The sequence below is a fragment of the Poecilia reticulata genome, linkage group LG15 (genome assembly GCF_000633615.1).
Source record: "Poecilia reticulata strain Guanapo linkage group LG15, Guppy_female_1.0+MT, whole genome shotgun sequence".
NCBI lineage: Eukaryota > Metazoa > Chordata > Actinopteri > Cyprinodontiformes > Poeciliidae > Poecilia > Poecilia reticulata.
The window spans coordinates 17,009,904-17,035,184 of NC_024345.1; the positions used below are offsets into that span (position 1 = coordinate 17,009,904).

A 25,281-nucleotide genomic window follows, 5' to 3' on the forward strand; every position below is an offset into this window, starting at 1 on the left:
TATATATATATATATATATATATATATTTAAATTAACTTACTTCCTGATTATTTCAACGTGACGTCTGTCGACGTCAGCGGGTTAAAGTTGAACCGGTGTGCGCATCACCAGCATTACCAAACCAGTCTTGTTGCAGCAGCAGTTCACCTTTAGGACAGAACTGTAGTACTGTAGGGGAACGCAAAGAAACTAAAATGCTACTCTCAAAGTTACGGACTGCGATATTTTGTGGTTGCAGATATGCTGGGAAGGGTTTTCAACAGAACAGCGTAAGTTGAGCTACGTTCAGTTGCTATTTGCAGCTAACCTAACTAGTTAAAGGAAAAGGTCGCAATAACAACAGACCAGTGATGAGCATTTATGAAGTCAGGGTTTTGTTTTTGCTGAAATGCAGCTTGGACACATTTTACATTATCTTAATATTGACCAGTCACGCTGTGGAATCACGTATCGTTATGGTATTGCTTCACTAACCTTCAGCCGCATTGTTACTGTCAAGGGGGAAATATATATATGATACACTGCTCAAAAAAATAAAGGGAACACTTTAACATTTAAGTGAACACTGAAGTGTTCCCTTTATTTTTTTGAGCAGTATATATCATTGGCGATGTTACACCTGCTTGGATGTGTTTTCTGAATAGCCCTGGGTATTCTGAAAGAAGACATTTGAAAATACACGTCAATATAAAACCTGCAATAGGCAAAAAAAAAAAAAAAAAACTAAACTAAACAAACAGATTTTTTTTTTTACCAGTGCTTCCATAAAACCACTGTGAACTTCTCAAAACCTGGTAGTAAGACGAAAGTCTTTTTATATGAGGGAAATAAAGTTTTCATTCATGAAATATTCTTTGAAACCTGTCTGCTTTGTGTTGTAGTTTCTTTACAACTTGAACGACAACTCAAATTAAATTAAATCACAATATAGAAGCTATGCCTATGTTTGCTTTCTTTTCTTTATTTCCAGCATCAGCGGCGACAATGGCTTGTGAGGAGAAACCAGAGCTCCATCACTGTAGAAGCACGGACGCCCTCCACCCCAGCAGTAGCTGTACCCAACGCAACAACAAACCGCATAGTGGGTCGCTGGCTGCTCGGCTGCAGTGGGCTCGTGGTTGGGGCGGTGGTCTTGGGTGGTGTCACAAGGTAAAAGTAACTTAACTATCGTCACTGGTTTTGTAATTGTTTCAAATGCAATAAGTGCTGATGTGTGTCTGTGTTTTTGTTATTATTTCAGGCTAACAGAGTCTGGACTCTCAATGGTTGACTGGCATCTGGTGAGAGAGATGAAACCACCTCAGTCTGAGGCCGAGTGGGAGGCCGAGTTTTCCAAGTACAAACAGTTTCCAGAGTTCAAAATGTACGGCTCATTTCTTTTTCTTTTTTTTTTAACATTATAAGGACAGTTTAAAGATGGACTGAAATTTTTAAAAAATATATTTTTAACAAAGTAGAAATGTATTCTGTTTTTGTTTTCCTCTTATTCTTTATTTAATATGTAATCAATTTTTTTTTTATAGCTATGTAACTAAATAAAGGTTTTATTTTTGCAGCCTTAACCATGAGATGACTCTGCCTGAGTTTAAGTTCATCTTCTACATGGAGTGGGGTCATCGCATGTGGGGCAGGCTTGTTGGACTAGCATACATCCTGCCTGCCGCGTACTTCTGGAAAAAAGGATACTTCACACGTTCCATGAAAGGAAAAGTGCTGGGGCTGTGTGGATTTGTGTTCTTCCAGGTCAGACATCACTTATTTATCTTAACATCAAGATAAATATTGTCTTTTTTATTCAGTTAGTAAAGTTTTCCACAAAGGTTTGCAAATCGTCTCGCAATTGAAGTGTGTTAATCTCGTCAGGGCCTTCTGGGCTGGTACATGGTAAAAAGTGGACTGGAGGAAAACCCTGAATCCCACGATGTCCCGCGGGTCAGCCAGTACCGTCTGTGTGCTCATCTGGGTTCTGCCCTAGTGCTCTACTGTGCTAGTCTCTGGACCGGGCTTACTCTGATGCTGCCTGCACATAAGGTAAAGTTTTGGTCTGGTTTTGGTCTTAACTTTGTCTTGATCTATTTACTGTAAATAAACAATTTCTAGTTGGATAATATTGTTTTTTTTCCCCTCTTATTTCATCTACTTTGTAGATGGCAGACTCTAAACGTCTCATGCAGCTCAGAAAGTTTGCAAAGGGAACTGGTGGACTGATCTTCCTAACTGCTCTCTCGGGTGATGCTTAAAATAAAAATGTCAACTGAGGAAAACAATAGAAGTACTTTCAAGCGCTTGTGTTACTTAAAAGCAGTGCCAAGGTTAAAAAAACAGCCTGTTCAGTGAATACATTTTAAGAAGGTGTAGTAAATACTCTTATAAAGGAGATAACTGTGGCAAGGAAAGATTTTTTTTTTTGTCCCCCTTAATACCAGACGCAGAATAAATCTGCTTCAAAATGTTATTGACTATTCATTAGGTTGCTTTATTCTGTGTACTGTTTGGCAAAAGAGATTCCAGTGAATGCAATTTAAATATAAGCAAATTGGGAGTTAAATGTGTTTTTGTTGCAAGTCTAGTTTGATTGAACATCAAACATGTTAGATATGTAATAGTTTTGTGATGATGTTTGTGTTTTGAAGGTGCCTTTGTTGCTGGTTTGGATGCTGGCCTAGTGTATAACTCATTCCCTAAGATGGCAGATAAATGGATCCCTGATGATATATTGGCCTTCTCTCCGGCGCTTAAGAACATCTTTGAAAACCCCACCACAGTGCAGTTTGACCACAGAATTTTGGTATGTCGTCTTTGGTGCATTTCAAATTCAGTTCAATCTGAATGCCAGTGAATTAATGCAGTTATATGCTAATCGTCTTTTCAATCTTGTTCTTCATATTTTAGGGGATTGGCTCTCTGACAGCAATCACCGGCCTTTATCTGTTCTCAAGGAGGATGATGCTACCCAGAAGGGCTAAGATCGCCATCGGCCTGCTTGCAGCAATGGCTTATACACAGGTATGCTTACAGGCAGAAATTTCTACAACACAGTGGTGCAATATATGTCACTATAACTAAACGTGATTTTTCTGCTCATTAGGTAGCACTCGGTATCAGCACACTTCTACTGTATGTTCCTACTCCATTGGCAGCAACTCACCAGTCTGGATCCGTCGCTCTTCTGACTTTTGCCATTTGGGTTCTGGCTGAACTTCGTAAAATGCCAAAGTAAAGCCTTCTCCTTTGTGGACAAGCCTGTTTAATCACATGACAAGTCTTAACTGGTAATAAAAGGAAGCAACAGTGAAAAGGAAGAGATGAACCTCATTTGACAATAGGCTGTTATCTAGAGGCTTTTCGAGGCTCTTGCTCATGAACAGACTCTAAAACTAAATGGGGGCCACAGAATCGGGGGGCCTCATCCAGAGACCTCGACTCGTCCTCGGCCCATTTCCTGTCTAATCATACCCAACAGTAAATTAAAACACAAAAAATAAATTTTTGAACTTTTTATTTATTATTTTTTTTACCATGTAAATACACACTATTGTTTACAGCCTGGTTGGCTTATCAGTTTTTACACTGGTTGCTAATTGAAATGTTATTACTTCAGATAACACAATTAGATATAATAAAGTTTTGTCCATATTTTTCTCAAAATGAATGTGATTGAGTAAAATGTGTTCAGAAAAGTGTAATCAATGTTTGTAAAGAAAGCTTGTTGAGTTTGTATAAAAGAGAAAGCTAAAAAAAAACAAGGATCCTCTTGTTATTTCTTTGTCTCACCTACCTGATTCTTGGGAAGGGGGATCAAATTCCTACTGTAACTAATTTGAACACATGTAATTATGAAATTCATTTTCTTGTGATACTAAATTTCTCTCCAGTCATTTTCCCCCCTTGAATACCATAATTTAGAATTTCACATTAGATTAAAAAATAAAAAAAAATCAGAAAATATAACTATAATTTACGGGTCTTCTAAAATTTTGGAGACCCGTAGCATTCTAATTCAGTGGATATATACAATAAAATTATTGCTTTTTTAATGTTTTTTTTTTCTGTAAGAATGTAATGCAATTTTATAAAATGGGGCAAATGATTATGCTAATATGCATGTATAATGAGAAAAAAAGTGACTTAAAATGCTACATAAGTCTATAAAAGAAAGCTCTTTAGAACAACCACCAGATTTTTATCAATGGCTTAATATTCCCTGGTGGAAAAGACTGACAGGTCTATATGGGTAGATGAACGGAAAAGACATTAATCACCAAAATGAGCATTTGCTCTGAATTTCTTACAATACAATGAAATTGCTGTTTTCATAAGTGGTTAAATCTCAAAAAAACAAAACAAAAAACAAATCCCAACAAATAACTGAAAAAGCAATACATTCATCTTCTAGGTTATAGTGCTGGCAGTGTTGTGTGGCTAGCCTGATCCATTTCCTGATGATTTTGTATAAAAAAAGAATTAGCCTAAGAAAGTTTTTGTACAGTAATAAAATCTGTTGCTGAAAATGCGGCATTTCGAACATTTTTCCTTTATTTACTATAGTTTCACGAGTATAGGAATGAATCACAGTAATGAAATTCTAAAGAGACAAGAATGCGGAGTCTTTGAAATTCAAATTTCATCCCATGTTGCATAGTAACTGATTTTTATTATCTCTGTACAAAATATACATATTTTGAATATGTAATGCAACCAGCAGCTAGCTAACCGGACAATCATTACAACATGTAACTTTTCATTGTTCTAGACACAGTACATGCGGGTATAGACAGGTTTTACTGTAGTCAGGAACCTAAGAACTGAGCTGAAACACTTTTCTAGTGAAATAAAAAATACTGCATGTGTAAACTATACCACAGAGTTAGGAATGTTTGAAAGAAAATAATAATTAAAAAAAATGCAGTTCCTTTGAAGGAAGTGAGAGATTGAGTGGAAATGGAAAGGTACTGTGATGGAGAACATTATTGCTATTCCATGTTAGGTTCTCTGAATTAATGTTTCAGTGCCTCTGGTAACAAGGTGTTGGAGCTCAGTGATGTTCTGGTATAAAAAGAGGCAAATTATATGGTAGCTGTAAACATTTTTAAAGAAATATTCATAACAGCTTATCATGCAGGTTCACAACCTTGAATGACATTGACAGTGAGCAGGCAAAACTTCATACCTTTACCTCTAAGTGCTTTTTGCCTCACTGATTACAGTGTCTCATATTCATTAGACTCACATATGTCTAATATTTCCTCTTTGGTGGCAGAAATATGGATAAGAAGAAAAGGGAAATGTGGCGGACATGGGGGAAAAAAACAAAAATACATCCATATTCATCATATTGTAATTGCAAAAGCTAAATAGCCTTTTATTCAAAATAAACATGATTTTGAAGTGGTAGAACCTGCTACAACCACATGACATTTCAGGTAATAAGAATTTCACACATACGGTCTTGGATACACTGATTTTACCCTTTAATGAAATTTGAAAGCCCAGTATGACTGCGGTTTACAGTCGTATACTGACATGGTTTGACTGGTCTAAAGCTGATCAACTATAGTGCTATTCCAACATTGCACTGGCTAATTGTCATTCCACTGGGAATGCTAAAAACATTACAACAGTCATCAGACAACTACTGCTAGAACTGGATAGTTTGGAAGGCCAGGAATTAGTCTAACCCATGAATAAACATGGGTGCCGACTCACCGCGGGGACTCATCTGTAAGACAGACAGCATGTCTTCCTGATACACATGCACACACTCGGACACACACAGAGGGTGAGGCACCTGTGAATGACTAGGAACAGCAGACAGACGAGCAGACTTTGGAGTATCTCTTTAAATATGTAATTAGATATTAGTGACATCATCATGCGATACTGAAGTCAGTTTCTCTTGGAAAACAACACTTTCGTTTAGCTTTCAACTCGGCTCTCTGGGATCTCCAATTTGTTGGTCGCTCCATCAGGAAGTGTCTTTCTCTGTCACGTCCACCAGGTGGCCACAGACTCATTTCTATGGTTCCTCTCGGCTCCAGGGAGGTGTTCCCGCACGGCGCGCAACAGAGGCGAGATCAGAATCACAAATCCAAATATCGAGCATAATAGGGAAAAGGGAGAAAGTTATTTCGGATCAAGGTTTTAAAGGAAACTTGATCCGGCTGAGTCCAGTCTTTGCAAGCTGTGATAGCTGACCTACTAGACACAGTAATAAATAAAAGTTCAAATAAAACAGCTGGGGGTGTGCTAGTTGCCGTAAGCCCACTGCAAGCATTCTTTGTCTGTGCTCAAGGATAAAACTAATTAAGGTTCTTTATGATTAGCCTGGGAGTCATGGAAACTCCACCGTTGCTGGAAGAAATGCCACTAGAGGTCCAGGAGGAGGGTGATGGTTTCTCTGCGCCCAAAGGATTCACAGTTCTCAGCGATGACACAAGCTCAGGCCTGTATCCCACTCAGCCACACACACACAGACACATACACATACACAAACATTCACAAACTCGTTCTATCTCTTCAGTCCTGATGCCTTTTCCGCCAACACCACTCCCCTCCCTGGTGCCAGTATCCTCACTGGTCCAGATCCTTAGATGACATTGTCAAACAGCTGCATGGACTGCATGATGTTCTCATCCTAAACGGAGACAGAGACAAACACCACTTTGTTTATGCTCATGTGGTTAAAACCGAGGGCAACTAAAGACAAACGTTTTCTCTGTACCTTTTTACATGAATCAATAAATTCATCTATGGTGACCACCCCATCTCTATTCTGGTCCATTTTCTGAAAGAAAACATATTAATTTTCAAAAGAATGTCTGTGACCATATGCAGTCTGGAAGATAACATCAAAGCAAACACTGAGAAATCAAACCTGAAAGAAGCTCTCCACGTGTTCTCTTGGAGCATCGTCCATCATAGTGGGGTACGTGTATTTTCCCATCATGTCATAGATGGACTTCATGATGTCCAGCATTTCCTACAAAGAAAACAATATTCTTTTATGACAGTTGAAGAGGTAAAAATCAAAGTGTGGGTTCTGATTTTTAGACAAAAGAACCGAAGGGAATGTTCCAGCTGCTGAGGGTGTTACACTTCTTAGCCTTCCTGGGAAAGTTCATTCTGCGGGAGGGCAGTTCACCTCGAAGTGATAGCTTTCAAACAAGAAAAGGTGGACTACTCCCTCCTGGTCTGCCTCAAGAAGAGAAGTTTGAGTGTCTTGTTCATGAGAGATGCTAAAATGAGGAAGGAAATCAATAGACAGACTGAGGCCTTGTCTGCAGTAACGCAGATGCTGCTGCCCTGTGTCACGCTGGAGAACAGCAGAACCAAAAGCTCTCAATTTACCTGTCTTTGCTTTGACCTTCATCTATAAGTGATGAGACCCGGATTATGACTGAAAGAACAAAATCTCAAATACAAATGTCCTGAATTATCTTCATCTATAGAGTGGCTGCACTCACTAAGGGAAGCTCAAATTAGATTCACTTCTCCTCCACATCAAGATGAGTCAGCTAAGGTGGTTCAGACACCTGACACCCGCTAAAGGGGAGATCCTAGGGAAACCCCCAATCACTGGATTCAACATTCATTGTTTCTGGCGTGGAAATAAACACATTGAGATCCCCCAAGTCATGCTGGAAAATCCCAGTTGGGTGAGAAATTTCTAGGTTTCCTTTTTGTTTGTGACCAGTTTTTGGATAAGTGAAAGACAAAAGAAATCTCAAATGCTGGAAGGCAATAAATGCTTGACACAAGGGATAAGTTCAAAATTCTGAAAGGATATTGAAATTCAAATCTATTAAAATAAAACTTGTTGGTTTGCAAATTAACGTGAGTGTGTTACCTCTTTGGTAATGCAGCCATCCTTGTTCAGGTCATATAGGTTAAAAGCCCAGTTTAGCCGGTCGTTAATCGTCCCTCTCAAGATGATGGACAGGCCAAAAACAAAGTCCTGATAGAGAAAATTAATCAATTAGGAACTGCTAAAGGTCTAACATGTTGATGAGGTAAACTGTTTATGACTTTCTCTGCCCTGTGGGCTGGTGTTGAAGTGGATAACACATCTTTGTTTGACTGTCACTGCTGTATCAAATTTCAGATGAGCCCAGATTTGCTTTGATCCGTTCAAAGAACAGAGCTCACCTCAAAACTAACGGAGCCATTCTTGTTGGTGTCGAAGGCTTCAAACAGGAAATGTGCATACATACTCGAATCTGCAAAGGGAGAGACTAAGAGTAACCCGAGAGCAGTGGAAACGTGAAGTCTTTGAACGGCTCTGATTAGCAGTGAGCCAAATATAGACTAGATATAAAAATAATTTCAGATACAACTGGAGGCAAGTGGTTAACATTTCATAAAACTAAATATCATGAAATGATAGATCACTTTGCTTCTCTGCAGAACATCTACTACGGTTAGGAAGAACTGATTATTGTGAGTTAAAAATAGAGTAGTTTATTGTGATAAAAAGAAAAATACGCTTCCATTCAGTGCTTCCCTTACAGATTCCTGTTTTCATTTTTAAAAGTCTGAACATTAAAGACCACCAGGTAAATGCCATTATGTACAAAGATGAGCTGAGTAGAAACATAATACAGTTTCCAAATAATTACTACATTTTTCAAGGAAAAACAGCAACACAAACCAATTTTGCCTCTAAAATGATCTGCATTGAAAATTTTAGGAAGGTACACATCACTAATACATCTAGCATAAAACCAATGCAGCATTTCAGAAAAAGAAAATCAGTCAAACATAGTAGTGATAATGTGATATTCTGGGACTGCTTTCCTGTTGGAACCCTTTATTTAACTCTTTGCCAAAACATCTAGAATCAGCATATTTGGCCATCAGTTCACGGGACAGAACCAAGATCAGAAGCACACCAGCAAGTCCATGTCTAACAAGTTCCAGAAAATGAAGATGTCAGAGTGGCCTAATCAGAAATTGATAAATGGTGACATGACCTTAAATAGCCTGTTCAAGCTCAAAAAGCCACCCAGTGTTACAAATTTAAAAACATTCTGTAAAGAAAAATGGGCCAAAATTTCGATACAGAAACTGATTATTATTTTTCTCAAATTCATGATGACAAGAGTTGCCAATACTGGTAGCACAACAAATTCTAAGATTTAGGGGGCTATGTTGGTTTTTAGCTTTTCCCACTAATAAAAAACATATTTAAATGTTGCAATCTTTGCAGGTATTGTTTTCTTTAGGTTGGGCTACCTTTAGTCTTTACCTTTAGTCTCTAACACTGCGAATGTATTTGGAACATCCAGTGACCTAAAGAGTCTCAGTTACAAACTAACTTCTCTACATGGTACCCTGCCACCTTTTGGTTCTTATTTCAGTTTGCTTGCACAACGCAACTTTTACAGACATGGTTTATAGTCATTAATGTTACACAACATATTTCACTGAAACTTCTATTTAAACTATATTTGATTTAAATAAATTAATTACTTAGAACCTTTAGTTTATACTGTACATCTGTACTTGTGGCCTTTGAGTTGAGCCATAATATTTACTCAGGTTATTTTTGCCGGATCTTAATATTATTTTTGATCACCTGAAACATTTAGGCATAACACAAAAAAGCAACAACAGAAAAATATAAATGTCAGATTATTTTACAGTGGTGTACACCATTTTGTTGAACATTTATTTTAATAAAAATATCAAAATTTAAATTGCACTGTCAAAAATGAAACTCACCACCCTGAGGAAAGAACTGTGAGTAAATGTTTTTAAAGTTCTCCTCATTCACCACTCCACTCGGACACTCCTAGTGAAAAACAAAAGGAAAATGAAAATACTAACATATTTAAATGTAGCTGAGAATATAAGTGAACAATGGAAACCTACATTTTTGAAACCCCTGTAGAGGACCTGCAACTCCTTCTTGGTGAACTTTGTCTGCTCTTCCAGCTTGTCCATGCTCTCCGGGCGATGGCACACAGTGGACAACTCAAAGTCATCTTCAACACTGTCTGTAAGAGACATAAAAGGGTTAGTCACTGTAAAAATAGCCATCAGGACAACGTCCAAACCTCAAGAAGGGAAAGTCATCTTACTAGTAATATAAAAGTCATGTAAAGAAAATCACATCCAGCTACACTTTTCGTTCTATGTAAATTAAACATAACCCCCAAAAAATTATATTTTCACAACTAAAAAAAAGAGAGAAAACTCAATAAAACAGAAAATTTGTTATATGAATTCATGTACTGGGAAAATAATAAAATTTTGAGTTCAGATGAGCAACTTAATTGGGATTAGGTTCACTTACACTCCTTGTTGCATTTAAAACAGGAACCGCAAAACATTTCTAAAATGTATTCTAAAGACGTCATAGTTAGAGTCATTGTCATAATTTTTAGTTACCACCCGGAACATTGGCAATACCATCCACAAGCACACCCCAACTACTTTTCAAGAAGTACACTAATATCAATCTGTACATCCTGTGGACAATCTAGAAGACTCATACAAAAAGTTTTATTAATGAATGAGAACAAAACAGAAAGTTTAGTAAAACATACTGCTGGACACTGGAAACTATTTCATGTGTTTGAACTGTGATAAACACGCTTGTGAAGTAAAGGACATGGATCATTAATATGGATAAAACAAACTTAACAGTTATTTCACCTTTTTTTATAAAATCCCAAATTGTTTACAGTACAAATGTAGATAGGCTAAGAATAAGAGCCACATCATTTGGTAAGACTACTTATAGCTGATACACTCAAGCAGTATTCTGTCTTGTGCTCTTGAACCCTCTCTGCTTGCAACTTGTCTATTCATTCTCACTTCCTCTCTACTTATCTTCTCTCCCCACCCATCGTCCTGAAACTTTTTACAACTCCATTTTATTTCACTCATTCCTCCTTTATGACCCTCGATCCATTTTCTCCTAGTCTCTCTTTAAGACACCTTTTTCATTCTCCTTTATCTCCTCAACTCTCCTGCGATCCCTTCTACTTTGTCTTCTCATCTAGCTCAACAACCCCTTTTTATCCTAATTTTCTTCTTCATCACTCTTTATGACCCCAGACACTGAGACTGACCACCATATGGAGGAGGCAAATTTTTAGCTGTGATCTCCTGCTTTTGGCCATCATCAATATCTTGCGACTATATGTAAGAGTTAGCACATAGACAGACCAGAGTAATGCCTGCATTACGAAAGATGAGATCCAGATCTGTCTATTCATTTACCGCTTCATCGTACCATCACTTCTGAAAAAGACATCAAAGTACCCCTTCAGACAGAAACTGAATTTCAGGTGTAATCTACTTTTTTAGTCTAGAATGACGACCTCAGATTTAGAAGAGCAGACTCTCATCCCAGCTGCATCAGTCTGAGCTGCAAACTGCTCCAGGACATGGTAAAAATCATGGTTTGAAGACGCATAAGGAACCATAGCAGCTGCAGAGATCCCATCAATAAATGACACAAACAGAAGGGAGGGCAAGAGAAGCACTGGTGGAGTCCAATCCACACTGGGAAAAAATTTGATTTGGAGAAAAACATGAAGACACACCACTTACCTTAGTTATAGACATACTGCAAGACACTCTGTGATCTTATAGTACCGACTCCCACAAAACACACATGAACTGACCAACCAAAATGTCCTAAGACCCCCATAGCATTTCCTTAAGGCTAATGATTGCATCAATGTTCAACAGCCAGGACAAAACCACTTTTCTTCTGGAGTCCAAGACTCGAGAATCAGTTACTGCCTTCTTTCAAACTCCCCACACTAAGCTTACTTTGGGGAGTTAAGTATTGCTGGAACATGCTCTCAGGCACAGTTGGAAACACCACCCTGGTCAATCACTCTGTCAGTGCTGTCCAAGCCTCCACTGCAACACCAAATATGCTTGTAAAACACAACATTTTCACAATGTCCAGATCTTCCAGGGTACAGGGGGCACTGGAGAGCTTTTTTAAATCAGAGACCTCTGTCATATTACCTTACCTTCCCAGGTCTTATTTTCTGCCTCCTCTGTGGAGGACCTGGTGACTGGGTTAAGAAGGTCATCAAAGGATTCTTTCCAATGTCTGGCAATGTCAATAGTCCTGGTTTTCATGAATTGTCTTTCATACAAATTTGCTTAGAAAGCGTAGAAACTCAAGCTTAAGTGAAAGACTTAAAGAGGTAAAACAAACAGACATACTTTATATAACTGTGTTTATTAAGTACAAACACACCTTATACTTTTAGATGTCACACTGTACAAATTGTAACACCAAACCTGCTGGGTTTATGCTTAATTCAAACTGGGAGGCTCTCCAATTTCTTTGTGCTACGTTAACTGAACGTGGTAATGACAGCATCCACACAAATGTTAATGTGAACTCTCTAGAGAGGCTATTGGAAGAAAAGCAAAGATGTATGGAGAGTGAAGGAGCACTTGCTTTCACTGATTGAGGGAGTGGTCGAGGGCGTGCAGCACGGCAGCAGCTTGAGGAATCGCTGCTTTATGGTTTTTTTGCTTTGACTGGTGGAGGGGTTACCTGCAATCACCAACCATAGCACAGAGGTTAGATATGTACACTGACATGAGTCTATTAATGCCTCTAGCAACATGCCTGTGGAACCAAAACACACATAACATACAACAAAAAAACGTAAAACTAGTTCATGCTGTTCAGGCAGGTAATTGCCTTCTGGCTTGGCTCAACAAAGGGAGACCATTTTTATTTGCATCCCAATATTTAAGGCTGTCAAAAATATAATCACCTGGATTTAACAAAGTAAATAGGTAAGAGGCTCCCGTTGAGTAATTATGGATGATCATGCTTCAGCTAGCATAATTTAAACCCTAGTCGATGCAGGAGGTGGCTTCTCATTGCTTTAAACCTTCTTTGAAGGCACATCCTGTGGTTGGGGGAAATATATGAATCTGTTTTAGATTCTAACAAGAAAGAAAAACATCTAAAGAGAATGCTGAAGCTATTAAAATTGTGTGGAGAACTGTCCAACACATTATTAAAAACTAGAAAGATGCTGGGGAACCATCATGTTTGTGGAAGAAATGTGGTTAAACCAAAACCTCAAATGACTGTGATAGGTTATCACATACATGTTTGGTAAAATCAAAAACACCAGCAGAAATCCAAGGTATGTTCACTAAGGAACATAAGAGCATTTACACATCCATACTGCACACAAGCTCAAGAGATTGGGACAAAAAAGTTAAGTAGCCTGAATAAAATCATTGATCAGTGAGACTAAATGAAAATAGCCTTACGTTTGTCAAGGAGAACAAAGATTGCACTCAGGAGGAGCTGAAGATCATCATGTGGTCTGATGAGTCCAGAACTTCCCCTCATCCGGAGTGTAAGAAGAGGAGGGATGGTCCCATCATGCATAGTGCAAGACAATAATGTTCACAATTGGATTGGTCAGCAGAGTCCAGACTTTAACCTCCTCTACAATCTTTGACACATGTTGGAGAAAAACAGTTTGACTCTTCCATAATCTCTATAAGATCTTGGCGAAAAATTAAGGCAGTTCTGAGAAAACCATAAATATGAGAAACATTTTATAATAGCACAATAGCGAATAGCAAATTCCGTGAACAGAGCCATAGGCGATCCAATCACATGTTGGGGTGTGTGACGTTTTTTGGATGGCAAAACTTTTCCAAAAACATATTATTTCAGTTATACTGAAATAACCATGGGTAGTATCAAAGCAAACCTAGAAAAAAACTCTTTCAAGCTTCCTAACAATCATAACAAACAACTGGCAAAACACAGACCTAATTTTACACACAAAGCCCAGCTACTGACTACTGCATCTTAGTTTCCTTAGTTACCAAAAATGCCTTTGGTATTTTTCCAAGACCAGCCAATGGTTTGAACAATACAGGACATTTGGTGTGAAAATAAACCGAACCACGGCCTCTCTGATGTATCATCCCATTGTCTTTCTGTAGCATGCAGCCTCAGGGACTGTCACTTTCTTCGCCTGTGGTTGTGGCATTATTTGCAAACAGAGCAGGCAGAGCACATTGTCCAACGTCTGGCAGACTCATCCATCCAACTACCTAAACACAGGCCCTACCCCGGTGCCTTAAGGTGCTCATACAGGTAAGCAATTTATCTTTCTCTACATGAACCCAAAAGCAGACCATGTCACAGAAATCAATAGCAGAGACTTTAAAAATTAATCAGAGTTCCTCAGAGGTAAGTTGAAGGAGTTTATGCATGCAAATGATTATACATATAGAAAATTAATATATAATCTTATAACCGGTAGGCTGGAACAAGGAAAAGATGAAAGAATACCACAATGAAGATTTTTATGCATTGGTTAATGCAACAGTGATCGTTCTGAAGCTTTGAAATAGACAAATAACAAAAAACACTTTTGTTTCATGAATTTTTGTGCCTCTGCTGACTCTGCATGGTGCATTGAGCCTAAAATACTTGCAAGAACCATCAAAGCCTCTGTCAATGCATCGTAGCTTACTCTCCACCTCCTCTGTCTGTCTTTCTTTCTGTCTGTCAGTCTGTCTGATCTATTTTGCTGCCAAAGTACCGTGATGAATGTGTGTTGAGTTACCTTTGATGTAATTTTATTTTCTGACGATGACACCTGAAATTATTTTATTCTGCTCCAAGTCAAAATAAAATGAAGGAAGTTTTCCTTCTTATGCTTTTTGGTTGCAGTGCTACTGGGTTCAGTAGTGCGGGTCATTTTGACACCTTTTCACAGATTCTTGGGTGTGGCAATACTAGATTTTACACCAATAGTGTTTCTAGACTCAAATTATATCAGGATAATTAAACCAAACCAGAAAAGATTCAAGTGTGAAGTCTATGAAGACTACTTATTTAGTTATTTATCTACGTTTTTTTTACTTTAAAATTAGAAGAAAACCAGACAGAAAACAACACAGAGAATCAGAAAAGCAAAGGAATTTGGAGTTGTAGATTTTTTTAAAAGATATTTTTAGATAAATGCTCAAGTCTTCCAACCAGAAAGCCCTTAGTCTGCCATGCAAGCTGTGTCTTGTGTCCTGGTGGCACTCTGGCTAAGACACATTCCCTGAATTCACATCATCAGTTCAGCATGATCTTCCCAGATATTTATAACGTAGGGACTTCTAATCAAGACCTCTTTGCATCTCTGTTAAACACATTGTGGCATTTATTTATTTATTTTCTCCAAATATTATTATTACTAGTTCCTAGAAAAACCCCATTGTAAACTCATTTGGCTACTGGAATTGTCTTTTACTTTCTTAAAATATAGTAGTAATAATACCTGCAACCCTGGAAGGATAAGTATGTTTAGATAATGAATAGATGTAGTAATAATAAATAAATAATGAATGAATAAAATAAATCAATAAATAAATCAATTAAATAAATAAATGATGGGGTAAAGAGATTAGCCCTAGAACTCAAACAAAATTGAAATAACTAAAATAATTTGAACATAATTTTTACTAATAACCTATAACTATGAATAATTAATGGTTATACTAAAATTCTTCTACTGCTGCTATGACTGCTGCCACTACTACTACTACTAATAACTACTATATAATTAGAACTTTATAAATAAAACAACACAACTTTTCTTAAAAGCCTTTGATAAAAATTAATTCAGAAATCCAGAGTAAATTGTAGTTTTCTATTGTGTAAACAAATCTGAGGACTCCAAATGCACAATTGTATCATAATAAACTAGAGAATAACTCCATCATAGGTATAAATTCAGTTCTATTAAAGGTACAAAGTAATGCCCAGAGTTTGTTGTTTCCTAGAAAAATTCTTCTCGCAGAAGATGTTCCAATACCATCCAGCCACACATTAGCAGCACAGAATGAGTGTGGGAAATTGGTCTGACAAGACGTCATGTTTAACTCTAAAGAAATAGACACACACACACACACGCACACACAGCATTCCTGCCTCCTGCCAGCTGAGAGTGTTTCCCCACTGTCCCATCACCTCATTAAATATTTTGACTAACTCGAGGCTTTCTGCTCCTTCCCAAACACTTCCCTTACCTGCCACAGAGATGTCGATAAGCCCCAGAAAGTGCATCAGTTTGAGGGAGCTGCAGACCACCAGGAGGATGCCCACAGTCTGCAGCCCCTCCACCTCCCACTTGTCTCGGAAGAACAGATGCATCCTTTCCTCCTTTGCTCTCCCTATGTTCCTGTTCACACAAATCTTACTCTTGCCTTGCGGGGGGAGAAGACCACCTTCGGACACCTCCCCCCCCCTCAACAAATAGTTTCCAAAAAGGAATGTGCTGTCCTTGTTTCTTAGTCCTCCTCTACGTGCCGTGTCCAGCCATCCTAACTCCGCACGGATCCCCACCCTCTTTATTTTTCACTGAAAATAGATTATTATTCTCCTCGTTTCTTCATCCAGAGCGGAAAGAAAAAGCCGGTGGGGACGCAGACTCCCTCCTCCGCCTCCAGCAGCCTGTCAGAGGTTGTTTAGCTTCCAGGTGAAGTTTGGACCATTCACTGTGTGGGTCCTGACAGGTTGGTGGCAATTGTTTTCAGACTCTCTGATTTTCCAGATTCTGACTCTGAAACTCTCTCTACTCTGTGCTTCGGCTCCGTCGCTCCGCTACTCTCTGTGTCCCTCCCGAGCTTAATTGGGTCAGTGATGGGGATGAGTGAAAGAGGAAGGAGGAAAAGGATGATAAATTTAAGAAGAGGAAACGGGGGGTGAGTACTACTTGCAGTTGAAGAGGTGAAACAAGGTGGTGTGAGGCTGGAAACACGGGAGAAAACAAAAGAGAATAACGAGGCAGCGAATTAAGGAAAGAGACAAGAAGAAACATTTGGACAGGAGAGACAAGATGCAACAGTCAGAGCTGAACACAACAGCAGTCATGAGAAAAGCAGGAAAAAAAAACGATATTGGAGATTTTTGAATAAGAAAAAGACAAAGATTATCAAAAAGGACGAGAGTAAAACAGTGACGACAGAAATCCAAACCATCTGACGCAGTAGCTACTGTGGGCAAACTCGCAGATGTGACAATATCCCCTGAGTGTAAAATCGACACATGTGCACACACACAGACACACAGCCTGGAGGTGAAAGCTGGGCAACATGTAGTGCATACGCAATGCTGCACAGAGCTGAACCTTTCAGATGGGAAAGAAGATGCCGCTTTCCCATCTGGGTCGCTGACATTATCAGTCTTTAAAAAATCGAAAAGAAAAACTAAAGACTGGTTTTAGACAAGCAAAACTATAATGATATGTCTGATTTGCATAGAGAAACAATGCCCTGGATGTTATTTACCATAAAAGAAAGATTATGTGGTCGTGTGGGCGAAAATGCTTTGTTGATGTCTGATGTCAAGTGAGAATGAGCTGGTTGGTTAGAAATGACAGATGGGTGATTGAGTGGTTCAAATTACCTCTAATTACAAGGAAGTTGTGTAGAATACAATCTCTGGCTACAGCATATTGTAATCAGAGGTTACAATCTGTCCTTAGTTGATCTGGACAGGAGCTGCAGATCGCACAGACTCAACAAATCTGAACAACAGTTTGAAAGCACTAAACTTTCCATTCACTACTAAATATTTGCTCAGACTTTATGATACCAGGAATGCTGTAAGGTACTAACCTTTAAACTTCAACAAGCAAACCTTAGTTACAAAAAAATCTAAGAGAAGCTAAACAAATGTTTTCTTCAATTGAGATCCTTTGCTTTGTGACGGCCACAACCAAACACTGAGTTTGTTCTCTTTAAGATTCTTTGGAGGTAATTTAATAGCATGCTTAAAGTCATCCTCCATGTCAAAGATCAACTTGTGCCTGAGCTTTAACGTCCTGGCTGATGTCTTGAGACGTTTGTTCAATATTTCCACGTAAAGTTCTTTCTTCATGTTGCCATCTATTTTGTGAAATACATTCACATGTTTGAGTCCAATTAACTCAAATGTTTGAGTTAAAACATTTGTGTAAATACCTGATTTCAACTGAATTTAAAGTCAACCTCATTAATCTGCTTTAAATAAAATGGAGACACACAGAACTAACAAAATATCTGCGGTTGGAAATACAGATGGTTGTGAAAGTTGGGTAAATAAGCGAATCTCCATCCAGCTCCCCATATGACAGCTGTCACTTTCACTGCTAATCCAGCATGAGGTCTGTGCAGTCTGTTGCCAGTTGACTGAAAGCACTGCTCCAATTTACTTGGAAACTGAGAGACTGTGTGATATAATTAGCAGGCCAGCGGTGAGCTTACCAGAAAACCTTCTCAGATGTCCATTCTCACCAACCCCGACTCACCACCTCCAAGGGTTCTCTGTTAGTTCAGCTCGATTCCAAATCCAAAAGTCACTGAGCTTATTTTAGCCCAAACTGTTTACGGCTCATCTGCTTGAGAAAGTGATGGCTTAAAGAATCCCCAAGAGAAGCTCTGTACCAAAAATAATGTTGGACATTCACTTGCCTGAATTTTAATCGACAGTAGATGTTGACACATGAGCACGCACACACACACACCGCACGCACACACACGCACACACACACAAGCTCTCTCTGAGGCGGTAATAAAATGTTAGATTAATCAGTCTTAGTTGATTAGTCTCCGCGAGGAGTAGTTTGCCCGAAGCCAGGCACATCTCCTAATTGAAATGCCTCCATATTTAGTCGTCTACCTGGGCAATTATTTCTCTCAAAACTGATTAAAACGTCTAAGAGACGGGGGGGAAACGTGCATGTGTGGGAAAGCATCAAGCAAATGAGACACAAGAGGTCATTGACAAATGGTGCTCAAAATTGGCTAGTGTGTTTTCAATTAGACAAATGAAATAAGGGATCCATTTGCATGGACCATTAGCATTTGAAGATATTTTTAATATGGTGATGTGAGACAGAAAAAAAACAGACAGATCGTAACAAGGCCGAGTCCTTGCAGTATGAATTAGAGATGAATGCAAATGAACAGAGGGTAAAATAAAAAAAATAAATAAAAAAAAGGTTTTCTCTTTGGAGGATCTCAGATTTATAAATGTCATCCTGCATGCGCGAACGTAATCTAAAGTGAAGATTATATTAACATTCTTTTTTGTGGGGCAACGTCTTAAATCAGCTACGATGTGACCTGATAAAAATCTGACTGTTGATAATAAATCAGAAGTTATTCTCAAATAATTGCTAGAGACATAAAATTGTAAAAATGGTAAACCTTTCTTTTTCTTTATTAAAATGTTTAAATCTCTCTTGTTTATCTTAAACATCTTTTAGTTTTTGGATTAACAATGCAAGTGTTTGGTTTCCCACATATTTCTTCTGTTTTTGCTTTTTTTTTTTGTCACACTTAAATGCTTCAGGTCATCAAACTAACCTTAATATCTGACGAAGATAACCAGAGAAAATACTAAGTGAATTTGCAAAACATGATATTGTTCAATACGGTGAGAATGTCAAACTCACTTTTATTTGGAGCTGCATCAAGATCATGAATGTTCTCAAAGGTCCGGCTGTGGCAGAACGTAACGATAAACCTACCCATTGACAAACTGTTAAAATATGAATTATTAGAAAATGAGTAGTTAATTAATATTAAACAACTTTTCATTGTGATCTAATTTGACAGTATACAGATAAAAACTGCTTTTATTTGATTTATAAAAGTATATTTAAGCACACAACTGTTATCTTGAAGGTCCCATTTATGTGTCCCACTGAAGTCTACGCCCATGTAAAAAGTTATAGCAGTCCGGATTTGGCCGTAGGGCCTTGTGTTTGACAAGTGAATTAACATGCAGAGTGTCCGCTTAAGCACAAGCTCACTAACCAAATAAATTAATTAATTCATTCAGGTGTTCCAGCAACAGTACTAAAGCTAAGTGGAAGCATGCAGATTCAAACTAAGGTAAAACATTTAAAATAAAAAAAGTATAGGAATAAGAGAATGTACATTATGGGTAAATTTACAACATAAGATAAACAAAACTGTATAGTTATTCAAAATAGTATACTCAAATCAAAAGAAATGTAATTTAAATCCAATTTAAAAAAGAAAAATAAACAAAATGCATACTTATTTAAGAGTAAATAAAGCAGCCAACCTGAACTTGATCTGTAATAGACTTGTTGGCACACGGATAATCTGACGTTTCCTCAATTTATTCTTGGTAATTACCCTTTCATACCTGTAGAGGTCAGTGTTAAGCCAACTATTTAATTTGCAATTCTGTGTTCAAGAGGACTTTTGGCTCCACCCCACAACCTCTCTGTCCTGTTATGTTTCATTTAAATTCAGCACCAGTCAGAACCAGACTAGCCGTGCGATGACAGTAAAATAACCTGAGCCATTAACAATTTTCAACACCTTTGCACACACAGAGCTCTTCAGAAAGAATAGACACATGCTTACTTCTGTGTTGTGTTTTTACAGCATGAGATGAAAAATAAAAAAATAAATCAGACCAAATCATAAAAGTTGTGCTTTGAGTCACTTTTGTACTCGATTCAACAATTCCTGTCCTTTTACCGTTGTGTCATGTGTTTCTGAGCAGTGAAGTGCTCAGTCGAAATTGCATTTGCATTGCTCACAACAAGCCTCTATGCCTATTCCCATCAAAGCATAAACATGTCTCTCTCTGCTGTTTGCTGCAAGAAGCCAAATCAAGAAAACATCCTGAATGGATCGATACCACAAAAAGGGAAACATAAAAACAAATATTTATTACAGCTGACAGCGAGGCTTATCCCTCTTCAGGGATTTCTGCTTCTGTTCAGAGATATTATTCCACTAGAGATCTGTATGTGAGGTTCCTGCCACAGCAGCTAATTTACAGAGGAAATCAACAACATTTCTAGCCAAACAACAGTTTACTTTGTTTGAGCAACAGACGAGCCAATGAGAAAGTTATCCCAAATGTTGCTGTAATGCAGCCATGAACGAGGATCAAATTGGCAGCAGAACGGCAGCAACTTGTAGCTTTTCTTTGGAAATGTAAAACAGGATAAATCCATCCCCTCACTGTTTGACGTAAATGATTAATTCTGGTAAATCCTGCTCCTAGGCTTCTGTGCCCTTGTTAATACTTTATGTAGGTACAAGACTCGAGTCAAGAGCCAGATGAAAAACAAGTCAATAAGAGACAGAGAGAAAAAAAGTGTATGAGCAGGAGGTTCAGAGTGAGAGCCAAATAAATTTCACTTTCACTCAGTGTCTTAAAAAGCAGCTGTTGTTGCAACACCACTACATCAGCGAAACAAGTTTTAGAAAATTGACGTATTTTAATTCGTCAAACACATTTTAAAATTTAGATTAGGAGGAATAAAACCTCACATCTCACACATTCAAAACAGACGCCACATTAGTTCCACTTTGTAACACAGACTGATTTCTGCAGACACATTTCCTTGGGTTAAGACAATCATACAAATTTAGGAAAAATGTCATTTTGTCAATTTTTTTTGCTTCTAATACATCAACTATGAAACTAAATGTTCATTCAGTGTATAACATGTCCCACCCATCACCACACACCATGATGAAAAGATAATCAACGTTCTTCACTGGTGGCTGTTGCTCAGCTGGAAGATAATTTACAATCAGAAGCTACAATTACATGTTGATGGGCAGGGCACTAAGCTGTGAGTTTGGCAAAATAAGCAATATCGCTCAGGAAGCATAATGTGGGTGAAAAGGATGCCAGAAAGGGCCAAAAACATTAATCAACATTATAATTTTGGAGTGAAATGCATATTTAGCTGTATTGTTTCACCTAAAAAAATGCAGTTTTCTTCCTGTCTTCAAATCAAAGATTTGCAATATTCTTTTTCACCTTTTATTGGGAATTAAACATTTTCTTAATCGATTACATTTTTGGAAAATAATTCCTAAATATATTTGCTCTTGTTTCAGAGACTTGAGTATTGAGCTGCAGAAAATGGTCTTAAGGCATTAACTCTAAAATAAATGAATGGAAATCCTACAAATTCTAATAAAACACAAACGAACATTTTCAAGACCAAAGCTTTGTTGGTGTGAATGGCAGGGAGAGAAAGACAGAGTGAATTACTCCATTCACAGTGTTATCTTTTCTCTCACATGATCTGAACCACCGACTTTTGGTCTTCCCCTCTTTCATCCACATAGTAGCTGACATACAAACTGTCTTTTTAACTTGAAGACATGCACACAGCTTCTATCAAATTCAAAGGTGCAGTGCCAGCTGGAACAAAAAAAGAAGAACACAAAAGAAGGAGGGAATAAGATAGAGAGGGGTGAGTTGGGTATTGGATATCCCCTGTGTGATCCTCCTTGTCTCCCAGGCTCTCATCTATAGCTGGCTAACCAACAGCGGTGCAGGGATGGAAAGAGACCCAGACAAGGACAACAAGGACAGACTCCTTCACATCCACTGCTGATTTAATAAAGTTTACTAAATTATTGATATACTTCAGCTCCAAACCACTGAAAGAGGGATAATACTGTTCACCCTTGTTTTAGCAACACAACAGAAAGAAGACTTATTAAACAATTCATTACTGTGAATTAATAGCCTGTCTCTGACATTTCTGTTCCTGTTGAGACTCTAAAGTGAAGGCTATATGATTCTGAGAACCCATAGAGTGTGTGCAGCGCCGCAGCTCCATCTCAATTTACTGCGAGCACAAACACACTCCATTCTCCATTAGCTCGCCTATCAACTGAAGGGCAATTACAGGGAGGGCAGATGGACATAAAGGTGTGTGCATGAAATCAGACATAAATGGGTCATCTGGTGACCAGTAAAACATTTTAACAGCACTTATTCTTCTGCATTATACCAATACCACTCTATCACTGCCCAACATCTTCAATAGCTGCTTTCACATTTGGACATAAACCATGAAGCTTCTGCACTTAACGATACCTACATCTTTCTAACCCTAACATTAAGCTTTGTCTTCCAGACATCGCGTAAAGATCCTTTCAGCCTGCTCCATTTTGTCATCTGATTCTTTGAGGCATTGCGCTGCAGCACCTTGACAATATATTCCCATCCCTTTGAACTTATTCAGTTTTTTTTTCACATTATAAATAATAACTCCTATGTATGTTATTGGAATTCATTGTAATCAACCCAAATGTAGTGCACAAATATGATGCAGTTTGGCATGTCAAAACTATTTAGCGCCAACTTTTGCTGCAGTTGTGTGGACAAAAAGAAATAGCTGAGCCAAAGAGTGAAGCTCTCAATTTATTAGTCTGTTTAGATTCCAACCTCTGTCTATGGTTATGAGATATGAATCATAACAAGGGTCAAATATTTTCTCCATAAGGTGACTGAGCTTAACTTTAGACCACCCTGACATGCTCAGCTGCTCATCTGGAGGGAGCTGCTGCTGCTGCTGCTTTGCACCTAAACAAGGCAGCTAAGGCAGTACTTGATCAATATGTCTTCTTCTGAAGATTTTTCTGGTCTTTTCCACTGGGAGGAGACCTTGGAAAGACAGAACGTTTTTGAAGAGACTAAATATTCGTTTTAGCTTAGAAATGCTTTGGAATGAAGAGCAGCAGCTGGTGGAGAAGGATATGTGAGTTTCTAACCTCGGCCTTGTACCTCAGCAACCTGATTTCAAATAAGAAAAGACAATGGATCGATGACTGTTATTGTAGCTGTGGCTCTTCTCCAGCTTCTAAGTCATTAAAACGGATATGACACATAAGAGTATCAAAAGTGATGAAGGAGCCCTCAAGTCCTCATTCTTGTCGCAGGCATTAACTACTTCACAAAGCCCAGTGCCAAGTTCATTTCCTTCAAGATGAAAGACAAGAAAAAATGCTGTGGTGGACATGGAAACATGCCAAACCTTTCACACAAGATTTGACATGAAAAGACGAAAAGAAACAATACACAAACAGTAGATTTGAGGTGATTTGTGTTTCGTAACGACTGGGAGATGCATAAAGGTATCTATGCCTACGAGACTCTGAAAGAGTTATACGTAATCATTGTGTTTGTACTGTAAGGTACATTAAAGTTCTGTAAAGCTATGGAAAAAGAAGCGAGGGAAAGAAGTAGTTTCATCAGACATTATGCCACTCAGTATTGCACAGACCAACCCATTCAATATCCACCTCATAAACTAAATAGCACATCCCTGTCAATACCCATTACTCTAAAATATGTCCATAACTCGTAAAACTTTGAGACTAAAGTGCTTTTCATAAACACTCGGAAGGAGATGTTCACTTTACTTTTTTTTTTTCTGCAAAATTAGATCCTGTTTATTTATTCCAGGGTCAGCAACACGGCTCATTAAATTAATGAGCCTGAAACGTTATTTATTTATTTATTTTTTTCCTCACTTTCCTTGCTCTGACTCACTGGAAAATGACACAGAACGGGTCTTAAAAAGAAAAAATTATGGCAAAAACATGCAATTTTTTTTTTTGCTTCTTTCAACTTTTCATTGTTTAGTTCACAAAAAAATTACATAAACATATTAAAACCAACATGCATTATCTAAATAAAGAAGCAGCCACTATATTGACTAATGCAAACATGTAAAAGTAACAGATTGATTTACTAGTCAATAAATAAAAACATTACAGCAAAACCTCAACATAATAAGTTGCTTACAATCTGAACAAACAAATGATTATGGAGCCATGCTTACAAGTGGATAGCACACACTGAAAGTTGTCTCCAAATCCTTTAGTGATTCTGAGGAGTCTGAACGCTACAGTCATTCTGCCATCTGGACTAACATCCTCCATTAAAAAATTTCATTAGCCTAAGTACTCACCAAGGAGTTGGCACACGCAGATATACTCTCATTAAGGCAGCAATTTTCATTAAATATTATCAAAATATGTTAAACACTGAAATGCTCTCAAGAATGGAAGTATAATGTAAATTGAGCTCCATGTGTTTGCGTATGTCTGTGTTTGATTGCCTCTGCGTACAAGTACTTGTGGAGTGCAGAGGCATGGATATTAGGTTTCCAAGTTTGTTTGTTTTGTTTTGTTTTTTTTAGATGACAGAGCTGCTGGCACACCTTGACTGCTGGAGTCAGTCCAAAGGGTGCATCAGGGATGAAAAGTGGCTTCAGGATGATCTGCTAGGAAAAAAGTCAATCTTTGCTGTTTTTATCTTAGTATACTGCAAGCCTGTCTCTCAAATTATTATCTATAGTTGGAGTACAGCGCATTAGTGCTAATGGTCATTAAAAGAGAAATCTTAGGATCCAGACAGCATATTGCAGACAGGGTAGGAGAACAGACGATAGGATCAAGATTGCCCATCTGCCCCT

At 38.1% G+C, this 25,281-nt stretch overlaps 2 protein-coding genes across 6 annotated transcripts in view; one reads left to right on the top strand and one right to left on the bottom strand.

The window, feature by feature from the left end:
• The first annotated feature begins 77 nt into the window (after nt 1–77).
• cox15 (cytochrome c oxidase assembly homolog 15 (yeast)) lies at nt 78–3,747 on the top strand. The gene is made up of 9 exons (XM_008429671.2): nt 78–270; nt 972–1,150; nt 1,242–1,364; nt 1,558–1,744; nt 1,865–2,032; nt 2,149–2,230; nt 2,635–2,789; nt 2,894–3,007; nt 3,090–3,747. Exons 1-9 carry the CDS (start codon nt 196–198, stop codon nt 3,219–3,221), a joined length of 1,215 nt encoding a protein of 404 aa, XP_008427893.1. The 5' UTR covers nt 78–195; the 3' UTR covers nt 3,222–3,747.
• Nucleotides 3,748–4,617: 870 nt separating this feature from the next.
• Nucleotides 4,618–25,281, bottom strand: part of LOC103476925 (Kv channel-interacting protein 2) — a 98,491-nt gene continuing 77,827 nt past the window's right edge. For 3 of the 5 annotated variants that reach the window (XM_008429677.2, XM_008429676.2, XM_008429675.2), the window contains 7 exons: nt 9,872–9,996; nt 9,722–9,791; nt 8,147–8,217; nt 7,848–7,955; nt 6,876–6,980; nt 6,723–6,785; nt 4,618–6,635 (listed from right to left, as the gene is read on the bottom strand). In XM_008429677.2, the coding sequence (XP_008427899.1) occupies nt 6,588–6,635; nt 6,723–6,785; nt 6,876–6,980; nt 7,848–7,955; nt 8,147–8,217; nt 9,722–9,791; nt 9,872–9,996 (590 nt within the window). In that variant the 3' untranslated portion in view covers nt 4,618–6,587. Of the gene's footprint in view, nt 6,636–6,722; nt 6,786–6,875; nt 6,981–7,847; nt 7,956–8,146; nt 8,218–9,721; nt 9,792–9,871; nt 9,997–12,434; nt 12,534–16,045; nt 16,277–25,281 lie in introns of those variants that run through there. The other 2 variants (XM_008429672.2, XM_008429673.2) reach the window with 2 other exon arrangements.

Excerpts from the sequence above, each read along its gene's own strand:
- cox15 (XM_008429671.2), top strand. The coding sequence starts at position 196 with ATGCTACTCTCAAAGTTACGGACTGCGATATTTTGTGGTTGCAGATAT. Across the intron at positions 1,365-1,557 it reads CAGTTTCCAGAGTTCAAAAT|CCTTAACCATGAGATGACTC; the intron begins GTACGGCTCATT and ends TTATTTTTGCAG. Across the intron at positions 2,790-2,893 it reads AGTTTGACCACAGAATTTTG|GGGATTGGCTCTCTGACAGC; the intron begins GTATGTCGTCTT and ends TTCATATTTTAG.